At 51.4% G+C, this 17,651-nt stretch overlaps 1 protein-coding gene across 10 annotated transcripts in view; it reads right to left on the reverse strand.

The window, feature by feature from the left end:
- Nucleotides 1–17,651, reverse strand: part of TMEM63C (transmembrane protein 63C) — a 71,743-nt gene that overhangs the window by 25,183 nt on the left and 28,909 nt on the right. For 6 of the 10 annotated variants that reach the window (XR_012329887.1, XM_073800194.1, XM_073800196.1 and 3 more), the window contains 5 exons: nt 9,636–9,798; nt 9,010–9,089; nt 8,533–8,614; nt 5,146–5,183; nt 173–315 (listed from right to left, as the gene is read on the reverse strand). Coding sequence is in view for 9 of the 10 variants with exons in the window: in XM_073800194.1 (XP_073656295.1) it covers nt 173–315; nt 5,146–5,183; nt 8,533–8,614; nt 9,010–9,089; nt 9,636–9,785 (493 nt within the window). In the remaining variant the exon portion in view is untranslated. Of the gene's footprint in view, nt 1–172; nt 316–3,252; nt 3,890–5,145; nt 5,184–8,532; nt 8,615–9,009; nt 9,090–9,635; nt 9,799–14,848; nt 14,925–17,651 lie in introns of those variants that run through there. The other 4 variants (XM_019920328.3, XM_019920316.3, XM_019920357.3 and 1 more) reach the window with 4 other exon arrangements.

Raw genomic sequence — 17,651 nt, forward strand, 5'->3', positions numbered from 1 at the left:
GTTTCCATGTGAGAGAACTGAAGCGTGGGTTGCCTAAGGTCACATAACTAATTTTGAGAAGTGCAATTAAAATTTAGATTCCTAGACGCTCAAGACCCAAGTTCTGTCCTGCCTACTGGGCTGCCTCTTAGGTCTAGTGGGCCGGGCCCGGGACCTGCTGAGCTCTGCCTACCCAGAACATTTCCAGTGTAGTTGATGGGCAAAATGATGCCCAAGGAGGGGATGCAGAGGATAAGCACAAGGATGATGAGATGATACTGGAACATGATGTAGATACGGGCATCGTCTCCACACTTGCTAATCAGATCTTCGTTCCTGGAAGAGACACAGAGACAAGGACATTGCTCAGGAGCCAGTGTGGCTACAACGGAAGTCGGAGGTAGAGGAAAGGGAGAGAAGATGACCACCCTACCCCCGAGTTTTTAATCTTTAGAGATATCACCCTTCTCAAAACTTGTTATGCCTGAAATGTATTTCACTGAATTTCACAGGCGTATCAAAGATAGACTCCTGGGAATCCAGAAGCCCTCTTAAATCAGGCATTTATTTCCTCTTTTATTGCTTCTTCAAACATTTTGAGGGCTTGCTATAGCGCAGGCACTGAATAAACCATTAGTGATAACAGGATTCATCCTATTTTTCAAAAAGTTGTTCCTTAAATTAAAAAGGGGTACTCAAAGCCACAATGAGGTATCACTCCACACTGCCAGACTGGCCAAAGTTCGAAAGTCGGTGAGAAAGTGCTGGTGAGGGTGTGGGATGCCGGGAGCTCTCTCACACTCACGGGTACTTACTCTGGCACACAGCTTTGGATAAGAGTGGACATTATCTACAGAAGTTGACTATAAGTATACCCTATGACCTAGCAATTCCACTCCTAGGTTTATACCCAACAGAAATACATGCACATGGGCACCAAGAGACATGTATAAGAATGTCACAGACACGTTATTTTGTAACAGCCCCAAACTGGAAACAACCTAATTGTCTATCAAAGGTAGAATGGACACAAGAATTGAAATATATATGTAGTGAAATACATATATAGTGAGCTATATACATCACATTATATGTATGTAATGAAATACCATACAGAGATAAAAATGAATGACCATAGCTGAACCCCACAAATGCAACGTTGAGTGAAAGATGTCAGGCACAAACAATACATACCATATCATTTCATATACAAAGTTCAAAAATAGGCAATACTGAACTACAGAGTTAGAAGTCAGGATACTGGTTACCTTTGGAGAGGCGGGAGGTGATAGGAGATTGGGAGGGAGAAGGAGGAGGGCTTCTGGGGTCTTGGCAATGTTCTAATTCTTTATCGGGATGGTGCTTGTATAGGCTTTGCTTGTGATGATTGAGCTGGACACATTTTTTGTGCACTTTTCTGTACGTGTGTTATACTTCAATTAAAAAACTTTAAAGCAATACATGCTTATTATAGAAACTTTGGAAAATAACAAAAGAAGAAAATCATTCACCCACAATCTCATCAAACCTAAGATAATGGCTATTAATCATTTTGGCCAATTTCCTTTAGCTTCTTATTGTATTGCTGGTTTAACTTTGACTGTAGTATAAACAGCATTTGATGTACTGCTCTTTTGCTCAGCATTTAATCTTAAGTCTTTTCTGACCGTTTTACATTTTGTCTAAATATTTTTATGGCTGCCCAATAATAATGGTGACAATAGCCTCTGTTTGTGGATTATTGATTCCCACCCCGCCCCAAGCTGCACGCCCCCGCCTTTGGTGGACGTGCCATAGTTTACTCACCCTTGCCCTCTGATCAGACTTGAAGGTTGCATGCAACTCCTAGCACTCAGTCCAGGATTCAGATTTATTTTTCAACAATATTACAAAGAGCATATCTTTAAGGCTTTCAGTATCACCATTTAGGTAATTATTTAGAGCTCTCAACCTTTTTTTAACTTCAAGCAGTTAAAATACTTCCTGCCTTGGACTTGAGAATTAAATCCCAAGAATGGGGTGGATGAGAACTGGTGAGAAGGGAGAATGGGGGAATGTCCCCCTGCAGGCTTGGGGTGCCAAGATCTGCTCACCTGATAGAAGCAGCGTGCCAGAGGCAGGGTGAGAGCCTCCATCCAGGTGGAGGGAGCAGAGGGCTGGACGGGACGAAGAACACAAGAATCTCCTTTCTGGGCTGACAATTCCCGCCTCCCCACTGGGCCCATTGCTCCATCTGCACCAGCGCAGGTTATACTCAGCAGCCTATCTTACAGTTCTGAGGGAAGCCTGAATTTTTGAGTCTGCCTATACATATTCCTCTACTCAATTCTGTTCTCTTCCCGCCACTTTTTAAAGTGCCAGCCCCATGACATTCCAGGCATCACTCTTTCTCCTACTCACAATTAATTCTCATCTCTGCTCTAATCACTTCCTCTCCTCTACCACTTGCTGGAGACTTGCTCTACCTGTCTCATCTTTAAATTAACATCCATCTGTCTCTACAGATGCCCACACTTCTTCCCTTTCAACTACAGCCAGGTTCAAGGGCTCATTTGCTACTCTTAAAAAACAAAACCCCAAGAAACTCCTTAAGCATCCACTCCTTCACCAGTTTCCCTTCAAGTTCCATCCAATATCCTTCCTTCCCTGCTCCCACCCACCTCTTGAAAAAGGTGGCTTCCATTCTCTGCCCCTACTTCTTGGACATCTCCTCGTCCCGGAACTGCGCTCCCAGTGGAGATTCGCATCCCCAAAGCCGACATCCTCTGCTGAGCGCTCATGCTACTCAACCTTGTAGGGCTGGAGGCTGCTGACCACACCCTGTCTGGACGTCGCGCCTGCCTGGCTTCAGTGAGCCCGTGCCCTAGAGGTTGCCACCTTTTTCTCTTGTCCCAACCAGTCTCTTCCTTGGGCCCTTTCCCTTGTGTGTCCCATCTGCTCCCATGACTTCAACTACGACCTCTGTGCACCCATATCCCAAGTCTAAATCTCTAGGTCCGACCTTTCTCCTAAGCTTTAATCCTGTTTCTCAACCGCCTGCCGGTCAACTCACATGCTCACCCCGGCCCTATGTCATTAATTTCCCAACTCATCATCTCTCCTCATCTCCCAACTGGTGGTATTATTACCCTCCGCAGAAGCCAGACCTCGATTTCTCCCTTTTTCCTAACCAGGTGGAAGCCAGGTGGAAACAACCCATTGACTGTTGTTGCCCCATCATCTCCCTCCCCACGTCTCCTCCGCACTGTTTCCCTGGTCACCAGCACCTCTCACCTGGACACTGGAAAAACCTTCTTAGCTGCTCACGTTGCCTTTGGACTCTTCCTACTGCCATTCACCCCTCATGCCCCTGCCTACAAACAGACATCACCTGAGTGCCCCGCTCAAAAGTAGTCGCTGGCTCCCTGCTGCCTCTAAACCAAAGGCCAAGATTCTCGGTATGGTAGTCAAGATCCCAGCTGATCCTTCCGGCCCAATCTTTCATGCCCTCTCTTGCTATGTACTCTTGTTTCTAGCCACACCAGAAGATTTACCATTTCTGGACACTCCCTGTCCATCTCTGCCCCAAACCTTTGCTCATGCAGTCCTTAATTTCTGATGGGCCCTCCACATCACAACGGTCAAAATTCTTCCCATTCCCCAAGGCCTCGCTCAAAACTATGCTTCTTCAGAACCCCCAAATTGGAATTAATTTCTCGCTCTCCCAAATGCCCTTTGCCCAGCAGTTATGCTCTCCCCATTATCAATCATGTGTAGTGGGTCTTGTCAACCCATGTTTTTCTAACTAGACTGAGTGGGCTTTGTGCGCTGGGACTTTGGCTTCTGCAGGAAAGGGCGGTCATGAAGAGCGGCATGGGAGACTGGAGGTATAGGTTTCTCTTAATAAAGATGTATTTATGCAAGCTGGTGCATGTTTTAAAAATTAACAAAGCAAAACCAGAGAAGGTGCCAAGAAATAAAAGTCTCCCCTCCACTCCCCCAACATGTGGCTAAGATTCCCACCCACGCACAAACTAGCTGTATCACTTCCTCGGGACTCTGGTGAACGATGAACGAAGACGAGAGGCCAAGGCCATGGGGAGTCCTCCACCAGTGGAGCTGGGGCTCAAACCCCAGAGGCTGCTGGTCCCAAGCCCAGCTCTGGATTCCCAAGGCCCAGTCATGGTATCTTGTGCCCCCAAAGGGTCCCAGGCCCTTCCACAGGTCTGGGGAAAGAGAGGTGCCCTGGTGTAGCTCATGCGGGTGGATGGGATCTTGCGGCAATGTCTGAATGCTCCCAGCAAGGCCCTTGAATGGTGTGGGCATGGAGGTACATGAAGGAAGAAGCCCTAAGGGCCTTGGCAAAGAAGCAGACGTGCAGGTCCAGGCAGGCCCCTGGTGCAGGTGGCCTCTGGGGAGCACTGAGGCTGCACCCTAAGGCAGGCATCACCAGGCAAGGACGGACCCTGGAGGAGGGGTTCAAAGGACAGGCAGGGCAGGCCAGATGGGGGATATTTAGGGAGAGCCCAGGAACACACAGCGCTCTGAGGTGGCGACAGCTGTGTACACACATGTAAGTGTGTGTGCACATGTGTGTGCACGTGTGTGTGCATGTGTGTGGAGGCATGGAGCTCTGACAGGTGTCTGCTCTGCGGAGGCGTCTGGCTGGTATGAGGCCATCGGGAGATGACAGGTGACTCGGGGTCTCTCTCCTTGCCAAGCAGGGTCTCACACTAAAGAGATCCAGAAGGTGTGGTGGGCCAGGGGCTGTCCCTCCGTAACGGGCATGGAGGCTGGGAGAGGAAACCTGCCCTTCGGCCTGGTGGTTTTTGTTTTTTCCATCTAGGCAAATATAAGGAATGATGTTCACAGAAGTAAAGCAAAGAGTACCTGGGAAGGATTTCTTTTTCCTCGTGTGGGCTTCATAAAAGCATTTTTACAAGCATGTGAGAGGGGTCTTTCCTGAGAACTGTGGCAGAGGGAAAATGGGCTGTGGGCAGCGTCCAGTTCCCATTTCACCAATGGAGCACAAGAAAGCGTCCTGTGCCAGGGCCGGGCTGCGGTGGGCAGGGGGAGTGGGGAGTGGACGTTGGGACACAGAACTTAGGCCCAAGGCCTGGTCCTGCAGGGCAGGAGACCCTGTCCCCACCCTCCCCCAGACAAGGCTCAGGAAGCTCAGGCACTTACTTCATGGTGATGGTGTTGAAAAACCAGGAATAGAAGCCCTGGGGAAAAAGGAGAGAAAGTGTGAGAAAACCCAGCGCTGGGGCGTCCGAGGCAGTGAGGCAGTGTCCGGGGCTTCCTCCCCCGGCAAGGTCTGGACTGGAATCGGTGCTGAGGGAGATGTCTTTTCAGAAGTCGGGCATCCTGTTACAGCAAGTGGTGGCTTAGAGGGTGGGCCTCAGACTGGAGGGAGAGAAGGGACTTTGGGGTGGATGTCAATTGCTTTCTGTCTGTCCCTCGTTGCTTCCTTCTGGGAAATGCCCCTCCCCTATGCATGTGGCCCGTCAAGAAGGTGTCTGCTACCAGTGGTCAGTTGACCAACGGGAACATGACCCAAGAGGGGCCAAGCAAAATGCTCTTAAGGGGACTGATATGGGTGTTGGGAGAAGGGTCTTCCTCTGAGTTCTTGCATCTCGGTCAACACCAGGCATCCTGGAGGGGCTCTGTGAGTCTTTGATGCCACATGCAGGAGCTTGTCTGAGATAAAAAGCCTGCTCAGGGGAGAGAGGACCACAGAGGGGATCCTGGTGGCAATGCTGGACTTCCTGGATCTAGCTGTACCCGAAGCAGCTGCTTCCCTTAGATTTCCCCGCACTCAGGCCACACATCACCCTTTTGTTATAATGCTAACTTGAGCTGGGTTTCTTCTTCTGCATCTGGGGGTCCTGTCGATTATACATTTCTCTCAGGGTCTTGCTGTCTGGAGTTTCCGGGTGGTGGGAAAAGGTGGCCTCAGCCGGGGGCTGGGAGGGGCTAGAGAGGCAGTCAGCTCGGGGACTGTATGCATAGGGTAGGCAGAGGGCCACAGCTCTAAAAGCTGCCAGATGTTGTAGCTGCTTCAGTTACCCTGGTCATGCTTCCTTCTGGGATCCCAGGGGTTTGGCAAAACCTTGGAAAAGGCTGCAGCTCTTGATTGGGTCACGAGCCCATCAGCGACCCAGGCAGGCCCACTTGGTTGATAGTCCCCCAGAACCACATGGATTGGGGAAGGCATATTTCCCAAAAGGAAGAAATGAGGGGCAGGCAAACATGAAACAGAAGGAGGTTCCCACCTTCTAGGCCTCCTCCCTGTGCTGGGTGGGTTGACAGTGGGAATGCCCATCAGGAATGTCCACTTGTGGGGGGACCATTTCCCCAGCTATATCCTAGGGAACTAAAGTAGGGATAAAAGCCCGGGGATGAGGCAGAGCGATGACGGGAAATGGCATGATGGTGGCAGTGGCGACTGGGAAAGTCCCAGGGAGGGGGTGAATTGCTAGACAAGACTTGGGCTGAGAGTCTGGCCACCCCTTCCCTACATGGGGAGTCTTTCCTCACCTCCCACCTCTGGGCCAACGTGCAATTCATTAAGGGAGCAAGCAGGTTTGCTGACGGGCCCTAGTGGATATGCAGAGTGGAGGAGTATCGGTGGGAGGACAGAGGTAGTGAGTAGAAGTGTGGCCTATGTACCCATGAAAGGCACATGGACACAGATGTGTGAGTGACCAGGTATGGACCCATATTCTCTCTTTCTCTCTCCCTCTCTCTCACACACACGTGCACACACACACACACACACACACACACACACTCCCCTGCATATATATTGTACCTCTGAAAGGCATAAACCATTCAGAAAACTTAGCAGCTGAACAGTGGGCCTGAGAAGCAGACACATCTCTCCTTTTCTCCCCACCCCGTGGAAATGGCCACAGGCTCCCAGGAGCCAGCTGAGCTGACAAGCCTGAGTGACAGCGGTCCGTTCACTGCACCCACCTCAGTGGCTCCATCCTCCCCACTCCCGCCACATCCGCCCTGACTTGCTGAGGGCGCTATGAGGAGACCTGTTCGCTTCACCCACTCCACTCAGCCTGGCTGAGGCCTCGCCATCTGCCAGGGGCCACCTCAGCGCACTCTTCCTCCGTGTCTAATTTCTACCCTCTTCTGTTTGACTACCCCACTGCTGCCATCATGATTTATCTTCTAGATATTTTTAAAATAAAATGTCATTGTACAGAAAAAAAAACCACACAAAGCTGAAGTGATGTTTCTAAAGATAAATCTGAGAGTTGCCTTGCAAGGTAGGTGTTACTGTCCTTATTCGACAGAGGAAACCTCCAGGACGTGAACCTGTCTGAGGCTCCCATTCTTGTCAGGGGCAGGTCTCGGCAAGTAAAGGGACCAGGTCTCTTGGAGGGATGAAAATGGATGAAAATTTGCTTCCAACAAACACATATCCGATACTAATTACACGACAGGCTGGACCAGGTGCTGGGACAGTGGGGAGTAAGACAGGTATAGCTCTCAGTGGGGGAAGCGGGCACGCTAGATTAACTGTGTAGATGAGGAATCATCACGGACTGGGTTAAGACTGCTGAACAAAAGGAATGCAGGGACTTCACTGGGGGTCCAGTGGTTGGCAATCGGTCTTGCAATGCAGGGGATGCCGGTTTGATTCCTGGTCAGGGAACTAAGATCCTACATGCCACGGGGCAACGAAGCCTGCAGGCCACAACTAGAGAGAAGCCCATTCGCTGCCACAAAAGATCCTGCGTGCCGCAACTAAGACCCGACGCAGCCAATAAATAAATGAATATTTTTTAAAAATAAAATATACGTTATTTAAAAAACTTAAAAAGAGGGCTTTCCTGGTGGCGCAGTGGTTGAGAGTCCGCCTGCCGAGGCAGGGGACACGGGTTCGTGCCCCGGTCTGGGAAGATCCCACATGTCTCGCAGCGGCTGGGCCCGTGAGCCATGACCACTAAGCCTGCGCGTCCGGAGCCTGTGCTCCGCAACGGGAATGGCCACAACAGTGAGAGGCCCGCGTACCGCAGAAAAAAAAAAAAAAAAAAAAAAAAAAAAGGGAGGGAAGATGATCCGCAGACTCAGGTGTTTCTGAGAGATGAGAACTGAGGAGAGCCCATTGGATTTCATCGCATGGGACCGTTGGTGGCCCTGGGGCTGTCTGGGTGGGAGCCACGTGTGAGGGGTTGAGGAGTGAGAGGGAGGTGAGAATGTGGAGACAGCAAGCCAGACCTCTCTTCTGGAGTTCAGCTCGGACCAGTCCCGAGCGCCATCTAGAGCGCGTTAGCTCCACTCCATCGCTCGGGAGGGCCTTCCTTGCTCCCTTTCTCCTTCGTGCGCTTACTGCCACCACCTTCTCGGCACCCTAGGAGGCAGGTACGGTCAGTGTCTCCATATTTCCGATGGGGAGACAGGCTTGGCAAGGTGGAGGCATTTGTCCAAGGTCACGTTGCTAGGAGTGGTTGGGTGGCTGATTGCAAAGCCCCAGCTGATGAACCCGCTCCTTCCTGCAGATGCCCGGACCCCTGCCCCCGCCCTCACCAGGCCCAGGCCCACCCCAGCACCCACCTTGTCCCTGTGTTCCATCTCCAGGGAAATATCCGAGGGAGACGTCTTCTCGCTCTGCTCCCCATAGATCAGCGAGGTCAGGCTGCCGGCCAGGAAGGGTAGGGGGGAGGTGGAAAAGGAGAAAGTTCTTAGGTGCCAGCCTTGCTCCCTGGGCTGAGGGCTGTGGTCCCCTCCTGCCCAGTAGCAGACACGCCTCAACGTGTTTGCTGAGCACACAGCTCTGGGCACAGACAGGTGGCCAACGCATCTTGGGAACCATGAGATCCAGAAAGGCTGAGATCGGAGAAAAAAGTGGCCTTGTGCCCAGAGGTGGCTGCTCTCCAAGTCACCCTAATGCAGGGAGGGCTAGAACACGGGCAGGGGTGGTAATAAGATGCCACCTGCTGACGAGACACCTGTGCAGTATGGGCACTGGTCACAGCAGCACATCCCCCGATGAAGCTAGCAGCTCACTCCCGACGCCCAGCCTCTCCTCACCTGTCGTTGTGTATCAGCAGAGCCAGGCGTCCGTAGTCCCATGCGGCTTTCCGGAGGAAGGAGTAAACCAAGACGATGACCTATAGGTCAGGAAAAGCAACATGGCGCAAGAGAGCTCATGGATGCCTTCCCCTCGACTGACCCCTGAATTCCCATGGGGAAGACTGTCCCTGAGGTCCCCAGGGGCTCCCCGCTAGGTGGCCAGCTCTGTCAGGGTGGGGGTCATGCCTTCTGCAACTCTAGATTCCCAGTGCCCGGCAGCATCCCAGCACAGAGTGGATGCTCAGAGTGGTTGAATAGAGGCGCTGGTGGCACGTTCAGAACAGTGGACAGAGCACTCGTTGAATAAATCAGGGGACAGATGGGAGGCTCAAGGGCACTGGCCAGGTGGACCTTTGGACAAGGGTGCAAGGAAGAGAATCAGGGATTCCACTGCTCCTGCAGCCTCCTCTTCTCCAAGGCCCACCCACCCTGGGCCTCCCTGGGCAGGACTGACATTCAGATAGTTCCCACCACTGTGGCTGGCATCCACGGACAGCTGGGGCCCCTTGTATCATTTGTGAAAGCTGGACCATCCACCCTGGGTGAGACCTCTCTGTCTGCCCACTGCACTGCCCAGAACTCACCACCCACAAGATAACGTTGAGGAACAGCACAGTGGGGATACCCCCAAAGGGCTGCCCCTGCAGGACAGTGCTCCGAGAGTGGAAGCAGTCGTCAGCCGAGAAGTTCCGGGACTTTTCCACCATATTCAGGTTGCCCGGCGAGACAGTCATCCTGGGAAGCTCCCTGGTGAACAGAGGGGTTTCCAGGTCAAACATGAGGCCCCCCTCCCCCCCCATTATGCAACACGCAGAAGCCTGCCGGGGAGCTGGGAGGGGTGCGCTGAGCTTATAAATGGTCAAGGCAGGAGGCTCAGCCCTGAGATGGCATGCAGCCCTGTCCTTTAAGACAGGGGTCCCCAACCCCCTGGTGGGACATCACACAGCAGGAGATGAACAGCGGGCCAGCGATTACAGCCGCTCCCTTCGCTTGCATTACCGCCTGAGCTCCGCCTCCTGTCAGATCGGGGGCAGCATTAGATTCTCACAGGAGCGGGAGCCCTACTGTGAACTGCACATGCGAGGGATCTAGGTTGCGCGTTCCTTATGTGAATCTAACGCCTGATGATCTGAGGTGGAGCTGAGGCGGTGATGCTAGCTCTGGGGGGCGGCTGCAAACACAAATTATCATTAGCAGAGAGGTCTGACTGCACAGAGACCATAATAAATCAGTTGCTGGCAGACTCATATCAAAGCCCTATCAGTGAGTGGAGAGTGACAATTAAGCTGCGTCTTACAGAGCAGACTAGACATAAGCAACACACTTCGGGTGTCACTGTCTCCCATCGCCCCCAGATGGGACCAGCTAGTTGCAGGAAAACAAGCTCAGGGCTCCCACTGATTCTGCATTATGCCGAGTTGTATAATTATTTCATTACATATTACAATGTAATAATAACAGAAATAAAGTGCACAATAAATGTAATGTGCTTGAATCATCCCCAAACCATGCCCTACCCCCGCCCCCAGTCCATGAAAAAATTGTCTTCCATGAAGCTGGTCCCGTGTGACAAATAGGCTGGGGACTGCTGCTGTAAGACACCACTTCCTCAAACCCAGGGCCAAGATGACAGAATAGCCCAGATTCCCCGGGAGAGTGTTTATTTTGTACCACTTGCTCCTTTTGCTAAAAGAGTTGTAAAATGCACAAAGCAGTCGTTCCAATGGGCCTTCCTACTTCTACCTTTGTGAAGCTTTTCTTGTATATAAATGAACCAGCCTCACAAAGGTCTCAGAGAGGAAAGGTTCAGTTTAGAGGATGGAACCACTGTATCACGGGGTGCCACGCAGGTAGGGCCACTGACGATCATCTTTAACGTCTTACGATTCTCTCATCTAGTTTCCAAGAAAGGCAATAGCTCCCAAGACTAAGTAAGGAAAGGATACAGAGTGCCTGACACACAGCAATGACTCCCTGTTTCACCTAGAACTTGAACCGGGGAGATCAACACCTGTTCATGGTCGTGAGCCAATACAGTGAGTCAGAGACTCAGATGCTGAGCTCGTGGTCACAGGCATCCGTATTCTTCAGACCTGGGTAAGAGCAGAAAGTACGAGCAAAAGCTGGATGTGACCAGCAGCTGCTTGGACTTACCTGCAAGGTTGCTCTGATTTTAAAAGATCATTTGTTTGGGCTCCAGACTGCATCACACTCTAGAAATTCTTCACTCCCATTCAAGAAAAGTAGGCTTGTTTATTCGACAAATATTTGGTGAACGATTGCTTTGTGCTAGACTAATGCTGGTGGTATATCAGTGAACGAGACAAAAAAATCCCTCCCTCGTGGGATTCTAGTGGGGAGAAGCAGTGCAGGGGTCAGGGTGAGATTAGAATTGTAAAGAGGGTGATTGCGGAAGGCTTCGCTGAGAGGATGACATCTGAGCGAAGACTTGAAGAGAGGGGAGCAGACCATGCAGCCGTGGGGGAAAGGCACTGCAGGCAGAGCAAAAGCCTGGGGGCGGTAGTAGTGGTGGTGCAAGCTTGCCTGGAGCAGAGAAAAAGCTAATGGGCCGGCGTGGCTGGACAGGGGAGAGTGAAGGGCATGGGGGGTACCTGAGCAAAGGAGTGACATGAAGTGACTCATGTTTTAAAGGGGTCACTTTGACCCTGGCACTGAGAATAAATGGGGGTGAGGGCAAGCAGAGAGGTCATTTGGGAGGACTCTGTGGCAACCCAGGCAAGAGATAGCGGTAGCCTCGGGCTTCCCTGGTGGTGCAGTGGTTGAGAGTCTGCCTGCCGATGCAGGGGACACGGGTTCGTGCTCTGGTCCGGGAGGATCCCACGTGCCGCGGAGCGGCTGGGCCCGTGAGCCATGGCAACTGAGCCTGCGCGTCCGGAGCCTGTGCTCCGCAACGGGAGAGACCACAGCAGTGAGATGCCCGCGTACCGCAAAAAAAAAAAAAAAAAGAGAGAGATAGTGGTAGCCTGGACTGCGATGAGAGCCGTGAGGTGGTCAGATTTTGGAAATATTTTGAAGGTGGAGCCAACCAGACTTGCTGATAGATTGAACGGGGAGCGTGAAAGAGAGGAATCCAGGATGACTAAGGCTTGTGGACTGAGCAACTGGAGGTGCTGCGATTGGATGAAAAAGACAGGAAGTGCTGGATGGGAAGTGCAGGACGGCGGGGGGACCGGGAGCTGGGTTGTGGACATGCCAGGCAGGTGGCTGGATATGCGTCTGTGGTTCAGAGGAGAGACTGGACACACAACATGGGAGTCGCCAGCATGGAGACAGATGACGGTTCGAGGCGTAGGACTGGATCACTGGAGTGGAGGGTGAGGGTCAAGTTCTGAGCCTTGGAATGCTGCTCTAATATATGCAAGTTGATCAAATGAGGAGGAAGCAGAAAAAGAGACTGAGACGAGCAGGCAGTGAGGATGGAGGAACAGCAGGAAACGGTGCTGTCCTGGAAGCCAGGTAAAGAAAATGCTTCCCGGAGAAGGGAGGGGCCAGTTGTGCTGATGTGGTCAAGTAAGAGTAGAACTGAGGAGGAGCCACAGTTGAAGCAAGGTGGAGGTTATCGGTGGCCAGACTAGAAGAGCTGCAAGAGAGAATGATAGGAGAGGATTTGGAGCCAGGGGCGTCAGCAACTCTTTCAAAGAGCATGGAGAGGTGGAAGTGGTTAGGAAGGGAGAAACAGCTGCGCATGGTATGCTGATGGGAACGATCCAATAGAAAATAAAAATCTGGTGATGTAAGAGATGCAGAATCACTAGAGCAAAGCGAGGATGTAGGAGGGGTTGGGAACTAGTACCCAAGGAGAGAAGCTGGCCTCTGCTGAGAGCTGAGGGCGGATAGCTGACCCGCGGTAGCAGGAGTACTGGTGGAGATTGTGGACGTGCTTTCCTTACAGTTTCTATTTTCTCAGTAAAAGAGGGAACAAGGTCTCAGGTGAGTGTGTGATGCTGGTGGTAGGCAGACATGGGCTGTTTGAGAACAGGAAGAAAGGTAGAAGCAGAAATCCAGAGGAGTGAATGGGTTAGGGGAATGTAGCAGGACTGACGGGCAGCTCTAGGGGCCCACTGAGGTTCAAGGTCTTGAATTTCCAACAAGAGCAGCCAGACTTACTGTGCATTTCCCTCAACTGTATCCATCTGTGTGCTTACAGGTGTGAAAGAGTCACACAGATAGTTTTAACCAGGGTGGAGGTTTTCCCAAGCAAGTATGAGAATGAAACAAGAGGATTGAAGGTGAAAGGGAGTAATTTTAATGACTGGCCGTGGAATTTAAGGCACGTAAGGAGAGAAATGAAATGTGAGAAGGGCAAGGAACAGTGAAAGCTGTTGGAGCTCCAGTGGGTAGAAGAATTTTTGAGTCCTAGAGGGTGTGAGTTGACAGACAGAAACTGGCTGTTGGAAAATGATCTGGGTGATGTTGAGATTAAGAAGGGATTGCAGTTATTGGTAGTGATAAGGTCTAGGGCATTTCCATGGAGTGAGAGGCTGAGTGTCAAAGAACCATGGGGCTAGACTGTTAGACAGATCATCTCTGTGGATATGTGGATACTGAAATCAGCAAGAATGAAGACAGGAGCAGTAGTGTCATGACATTGAGGCAGGAACTGAACTCTTCCAGGAAGGAGGGGTGTGACCCGGGTTGGGGGGAGTAGATGCCTATGACACAGAGGGGGAGCAGGACGTCTAGGCTGACACCCGTGGGTACAAGACGGGAGCTTTTGCAGGGAGGAGGGAAGAATAGTCTGAAAGTTACAAAGAAGAGCAAGAAAGACATCTCTCCCATCCCCAGGTCCATGATATTGGGAGAGAAACAGAAACCACTTGCGGAGAGGGTGGTAAGGCTCCTCGGGAGTCTTGGGTTTCAGTTCCCAGTGAAAAGGTGATGCTCTGAGGATCTGGGGGGTGTTTCTGGGCACCGCGGGCTCTGGCACTGAATCCCAGTTCCAACTCCTACTTGCCAAGCGACCTGGAGCAAGCTCTTTATCCATGCCTCATTTACTCATCTGTAAAATGGGGATGGTGCTATCAGTTAGTACCCACTTCACAGTGCTGTTAAGAGGGACATGTGGACTAAGGTTTATCAGTCATGGAGAAAAATGCCTGGAACACAGGAAGTATCACATAGATATCTGTAAAATGAAAAGTGGACACAGAGTTCCAGGGGACACATTGGAATGGTTCTAGGTACTAGGGATGGTTGGGTGCTGGGGATGGAGAAGGGAATAAAGGTAAAGGGACTGGAGTACAGGAGACAAGAGGTGGCCCGGGAGTCTGGATTCCCTGTGCTAACTCACAAAAATAGGGGAAAAGGGCGTAATGAGATTAGTCCTGGAAAAAGGAAGGAGGACAACACCCGCCTCCGGATCAGCATCTGAGCAGGGAGCAGGGAGCCTCTTGCCTACCTTCTTAAGTTTCCCTACTTTCTGCTCCCCTCTCTTTCTGCCTAGGTTGCCCACAGTTTAATTATCCCAGGTCACTGGTTTCCACGCATATAGACTGACATGTTTAGCCAAATGTAAAAGTGTAATAGTTTACGTTGAACACAGTACATTTTAAGAGTAAGCCATCTGCCCGAGAGTCAGAGTAGCAGCGATGGCATTCCTGGGGTCTCCTGGCAGACGGAACAGGCATCTTAGCCATCCCAGGCTCTGGGTCAGCTGTGGCAGGAAGCTACAGTTCTGCCGGTGGCCACTCAGGGAGCCCTTGTTGAGGAAGCAGGTGGAAAAAGGAGGGAGGTGCATCTGGTTAAGTCTGCAGGCCTTGGGAGAGACTTTTCCTACCTGAGTCAGTTCTCCAGCGAGAGTCCCAGTCAGGCCTGGAGGCCCCACTCAGCTACGGGGCTCAGCTATGGGGCTGCTGGAAAAGAGCAAACGCAGTGGAGAGTCCACGAGACTTAGGAACCCAGACTGTCTCTGCTGGAGGCATCATCCCTCAGGGCCCCTTTCATCATCTTTGAGCTTGGAATGCTCTTCCTTGATCATGTGTGTGTTTTGCCAATAGTTTTTTGCGGTCTTTTGCTTTTCTTTTCATTTTCTTAGTGGTGTCTTTTGAAGCCAAAGTTATAATCGAAGTTATAAATTTTGACAAAGTCCAATTTATCAAATTTTCTTTTATGGACCATGTTTTTGGTATTGTATCTAAGAAGTCTCTGCCTAACCCAAAGTCTTAAAGATTTTCTTCAATGTTTCTAAAAACCTTATAGTTTTAGCTCTTACAGTAAAGTTGATGATCCATTTTGAGTTATTTTGCATATGGTGTGAGGTAAGGGTCCAAGTTCATCTTTGGGCATGTGGCTATCCAGTTGCCCAGCACCTTAAAATGAGGGGAACAGGGGCTTCCCTGGTGGCGCAGTGGTTGGGAGTCCGCCTGCCGATGCAGGGGATACGGGTTCATGCCCCAGTCCGGGAAGATCCCACATACCGCGGAGCGGCTGGGCCCGTGAGCCATGGCCGCTGAGCCTGTGTGTCCGGAGACTGTGCTCCGCGACGGGAGAGGCCACAACAGTGAGAGGCCCGCGTACCGCAAAAAAAAAAAAAAATGAGAGGAACAATTCATAAGGCCCTCTCTTCAAGGCTGTCTCGGGACTGGAACCAGGCCAAGGATGTGAAAGAGCTTTGGTGAGCTGCTGCACAGCCACAAGGACTTGGGACTGTTGCTATTATCTGGTTAACGCTATGCATGATGAGGGCAGGGGAGGGGTCCTGGGCTGTGAAGAGCTCTGGCTTCCATCCGACTCTAAGGAGGTTTGAGTTCTGTATGCTTTTCTTTTCACTCATCAACTCCCACTCCCTCATTCTCTCTTATTCCAAAAGAACCACCCCGTCCTTCCTGACCTTTCACAAAGAAGAGCTGCACACTTACTATGGGCCAGGCCTCATGTCAGGATCTAGGGGCCTGGCAGACATGGTTCCCAGCTGCACGAGGCTCCCAGACTCACTGGGGAGACACACAAGCACACAAGGCACATGCCTCTGCACTCCAGCACACTCCCGTAGCCCAGGGGCCATGGGGAGGGCCCACCCTCAAGCAGTCACAGAAACCCTCTGTGGGCATGTGACCTCCAAGCTGAGACGTGAGGTGTCAGAATCAGCACAGTGCAGTGGGGAAGCATGGGCAGAGGGAACCGTATTGGCAAAGACCCAGAAGGGAGACAGAGCATGGAGGTTTGGGAAAGTGAAAATGATACTCGTAGCTCTAGTATAGGATGGATTGCTGGTCTGTTCTTTCATTTGTTCATTCATTCGTTCAATAAGAATCCATTGAGTGTCTACTCTTGCCAGGCCCTGTGGAGACCCTGGAGGTACAAACATGCCGTCCTCTTTAGGGAGTTCACAGCCTTTGGGATCCGGGGAGGGGAATGCTGTTGAGAGGCCTGGCCCAGGCTGCCATTCTGCCCAGGAGGACTCCAGCTACAAGGTCCCAGCCTCTAAGCTTGGAGTCGGGTGGAATCCAGCCAGCAAGGTTGTGTCAGGTGCAGGCTTTCAGCTCACCTGGCTGCCCAGCCTGAAGGGATGGTGAGGAAGGAAAGGAGAGAAGAGAGCCTCACCCCCACCTCACCACCCTCCTCAGCAGCAAACAAAGCAGTAATGAGGAAGGCTGCTGCGTTGCCATGGAAACACAGAGCAGCACCCAGCCTTTTCTCCTCACCCCTAAACCATGCCTGGACCTTCCTTCTCTCTTCTTTCCGGAAGGAGAGCTTTCTGGAGGTGGAACTAGCTCTTGTGTGTGAAGAAGATGACAGAAAGCTTTCTGGAGACCAGAGTATCGGCCCTGGAAATAATAAAACTTGAAATTTGGAGGGTACTAAAGGAACACAGAGCAGGGACACCAACCTGCCTGGTGCAGGGGGTGTAAAGGAACTCCTCTCTTTGGGCATGAATTTCACAGCAGAGCACAGGGAGGCTGTTCAGAGCATCAGGGAAAAGTAGGCTCTCTGGACCCAGAGTGTCTGAGCTTAAGTCCCAGATCCACCCTTGCTAGCTGTGTGAGCATGGACAGTGACTTCACCTCTCTGAGCCTCAGTTTCCAAATCTGGAAAGTGGGGATAACAACAGTACTGCCTCTCAGGGTTATTGTGAAGATGAAGTAAGATAATTCACATAAAGCCCTTTACATGGTGCTTGGAAATACATGTGTTCAAAATTAGCCAGCACTGCCATCATTGTCATTAGCTTCTTCGTGAGATGGTAGTAAGGGGCCCGGACGGGACCATTCCTAGCATCCTTCCCCCTACTCTGCTCTGGAACAGGCAAAAGGAGAGATGCAGAGCATGCGAAGGACCTTACAATATCCTCCAACTGCAGCCTGGGGCTGGTGCTGCTTCTGCTCTTCCTGTACATGGAAAGCAAATGTCAGCCTTGCTTTTTGGGCCAAGCAGGGGGGATGGTGTTAAGGGTGATTGGTGAGTCAGGATTCTCAGGTCCCTTCAGTTGCACATCTTATCTGATAAGGTAGTGCGAGGCCTTCCTCCCTCCCGTTTCTGCCCCATCAGCCTCCTGCAGCACAAGCTGGAGGCTCAGCAGTCCCAGGCCTGGCCAAAGTTTTCCTCAGAAACTGGGCAAAGGCTTCAGAAAGAACTGGCTT

Source organism: Tursiops truncatus, chromosome 2 (genome assembly GCF_011762595.2).
Source record: "Tursiops truncatus isolate mTurTru1 chromosome 2, mTurTru1.mat.Y, whole genome shotgun sequence".
NCBI lineage: Eukaryota > Metazoa > Chordata > Mammalia > Artiodactyla > Delphinidae > Tursiops > Tursiops truncatus.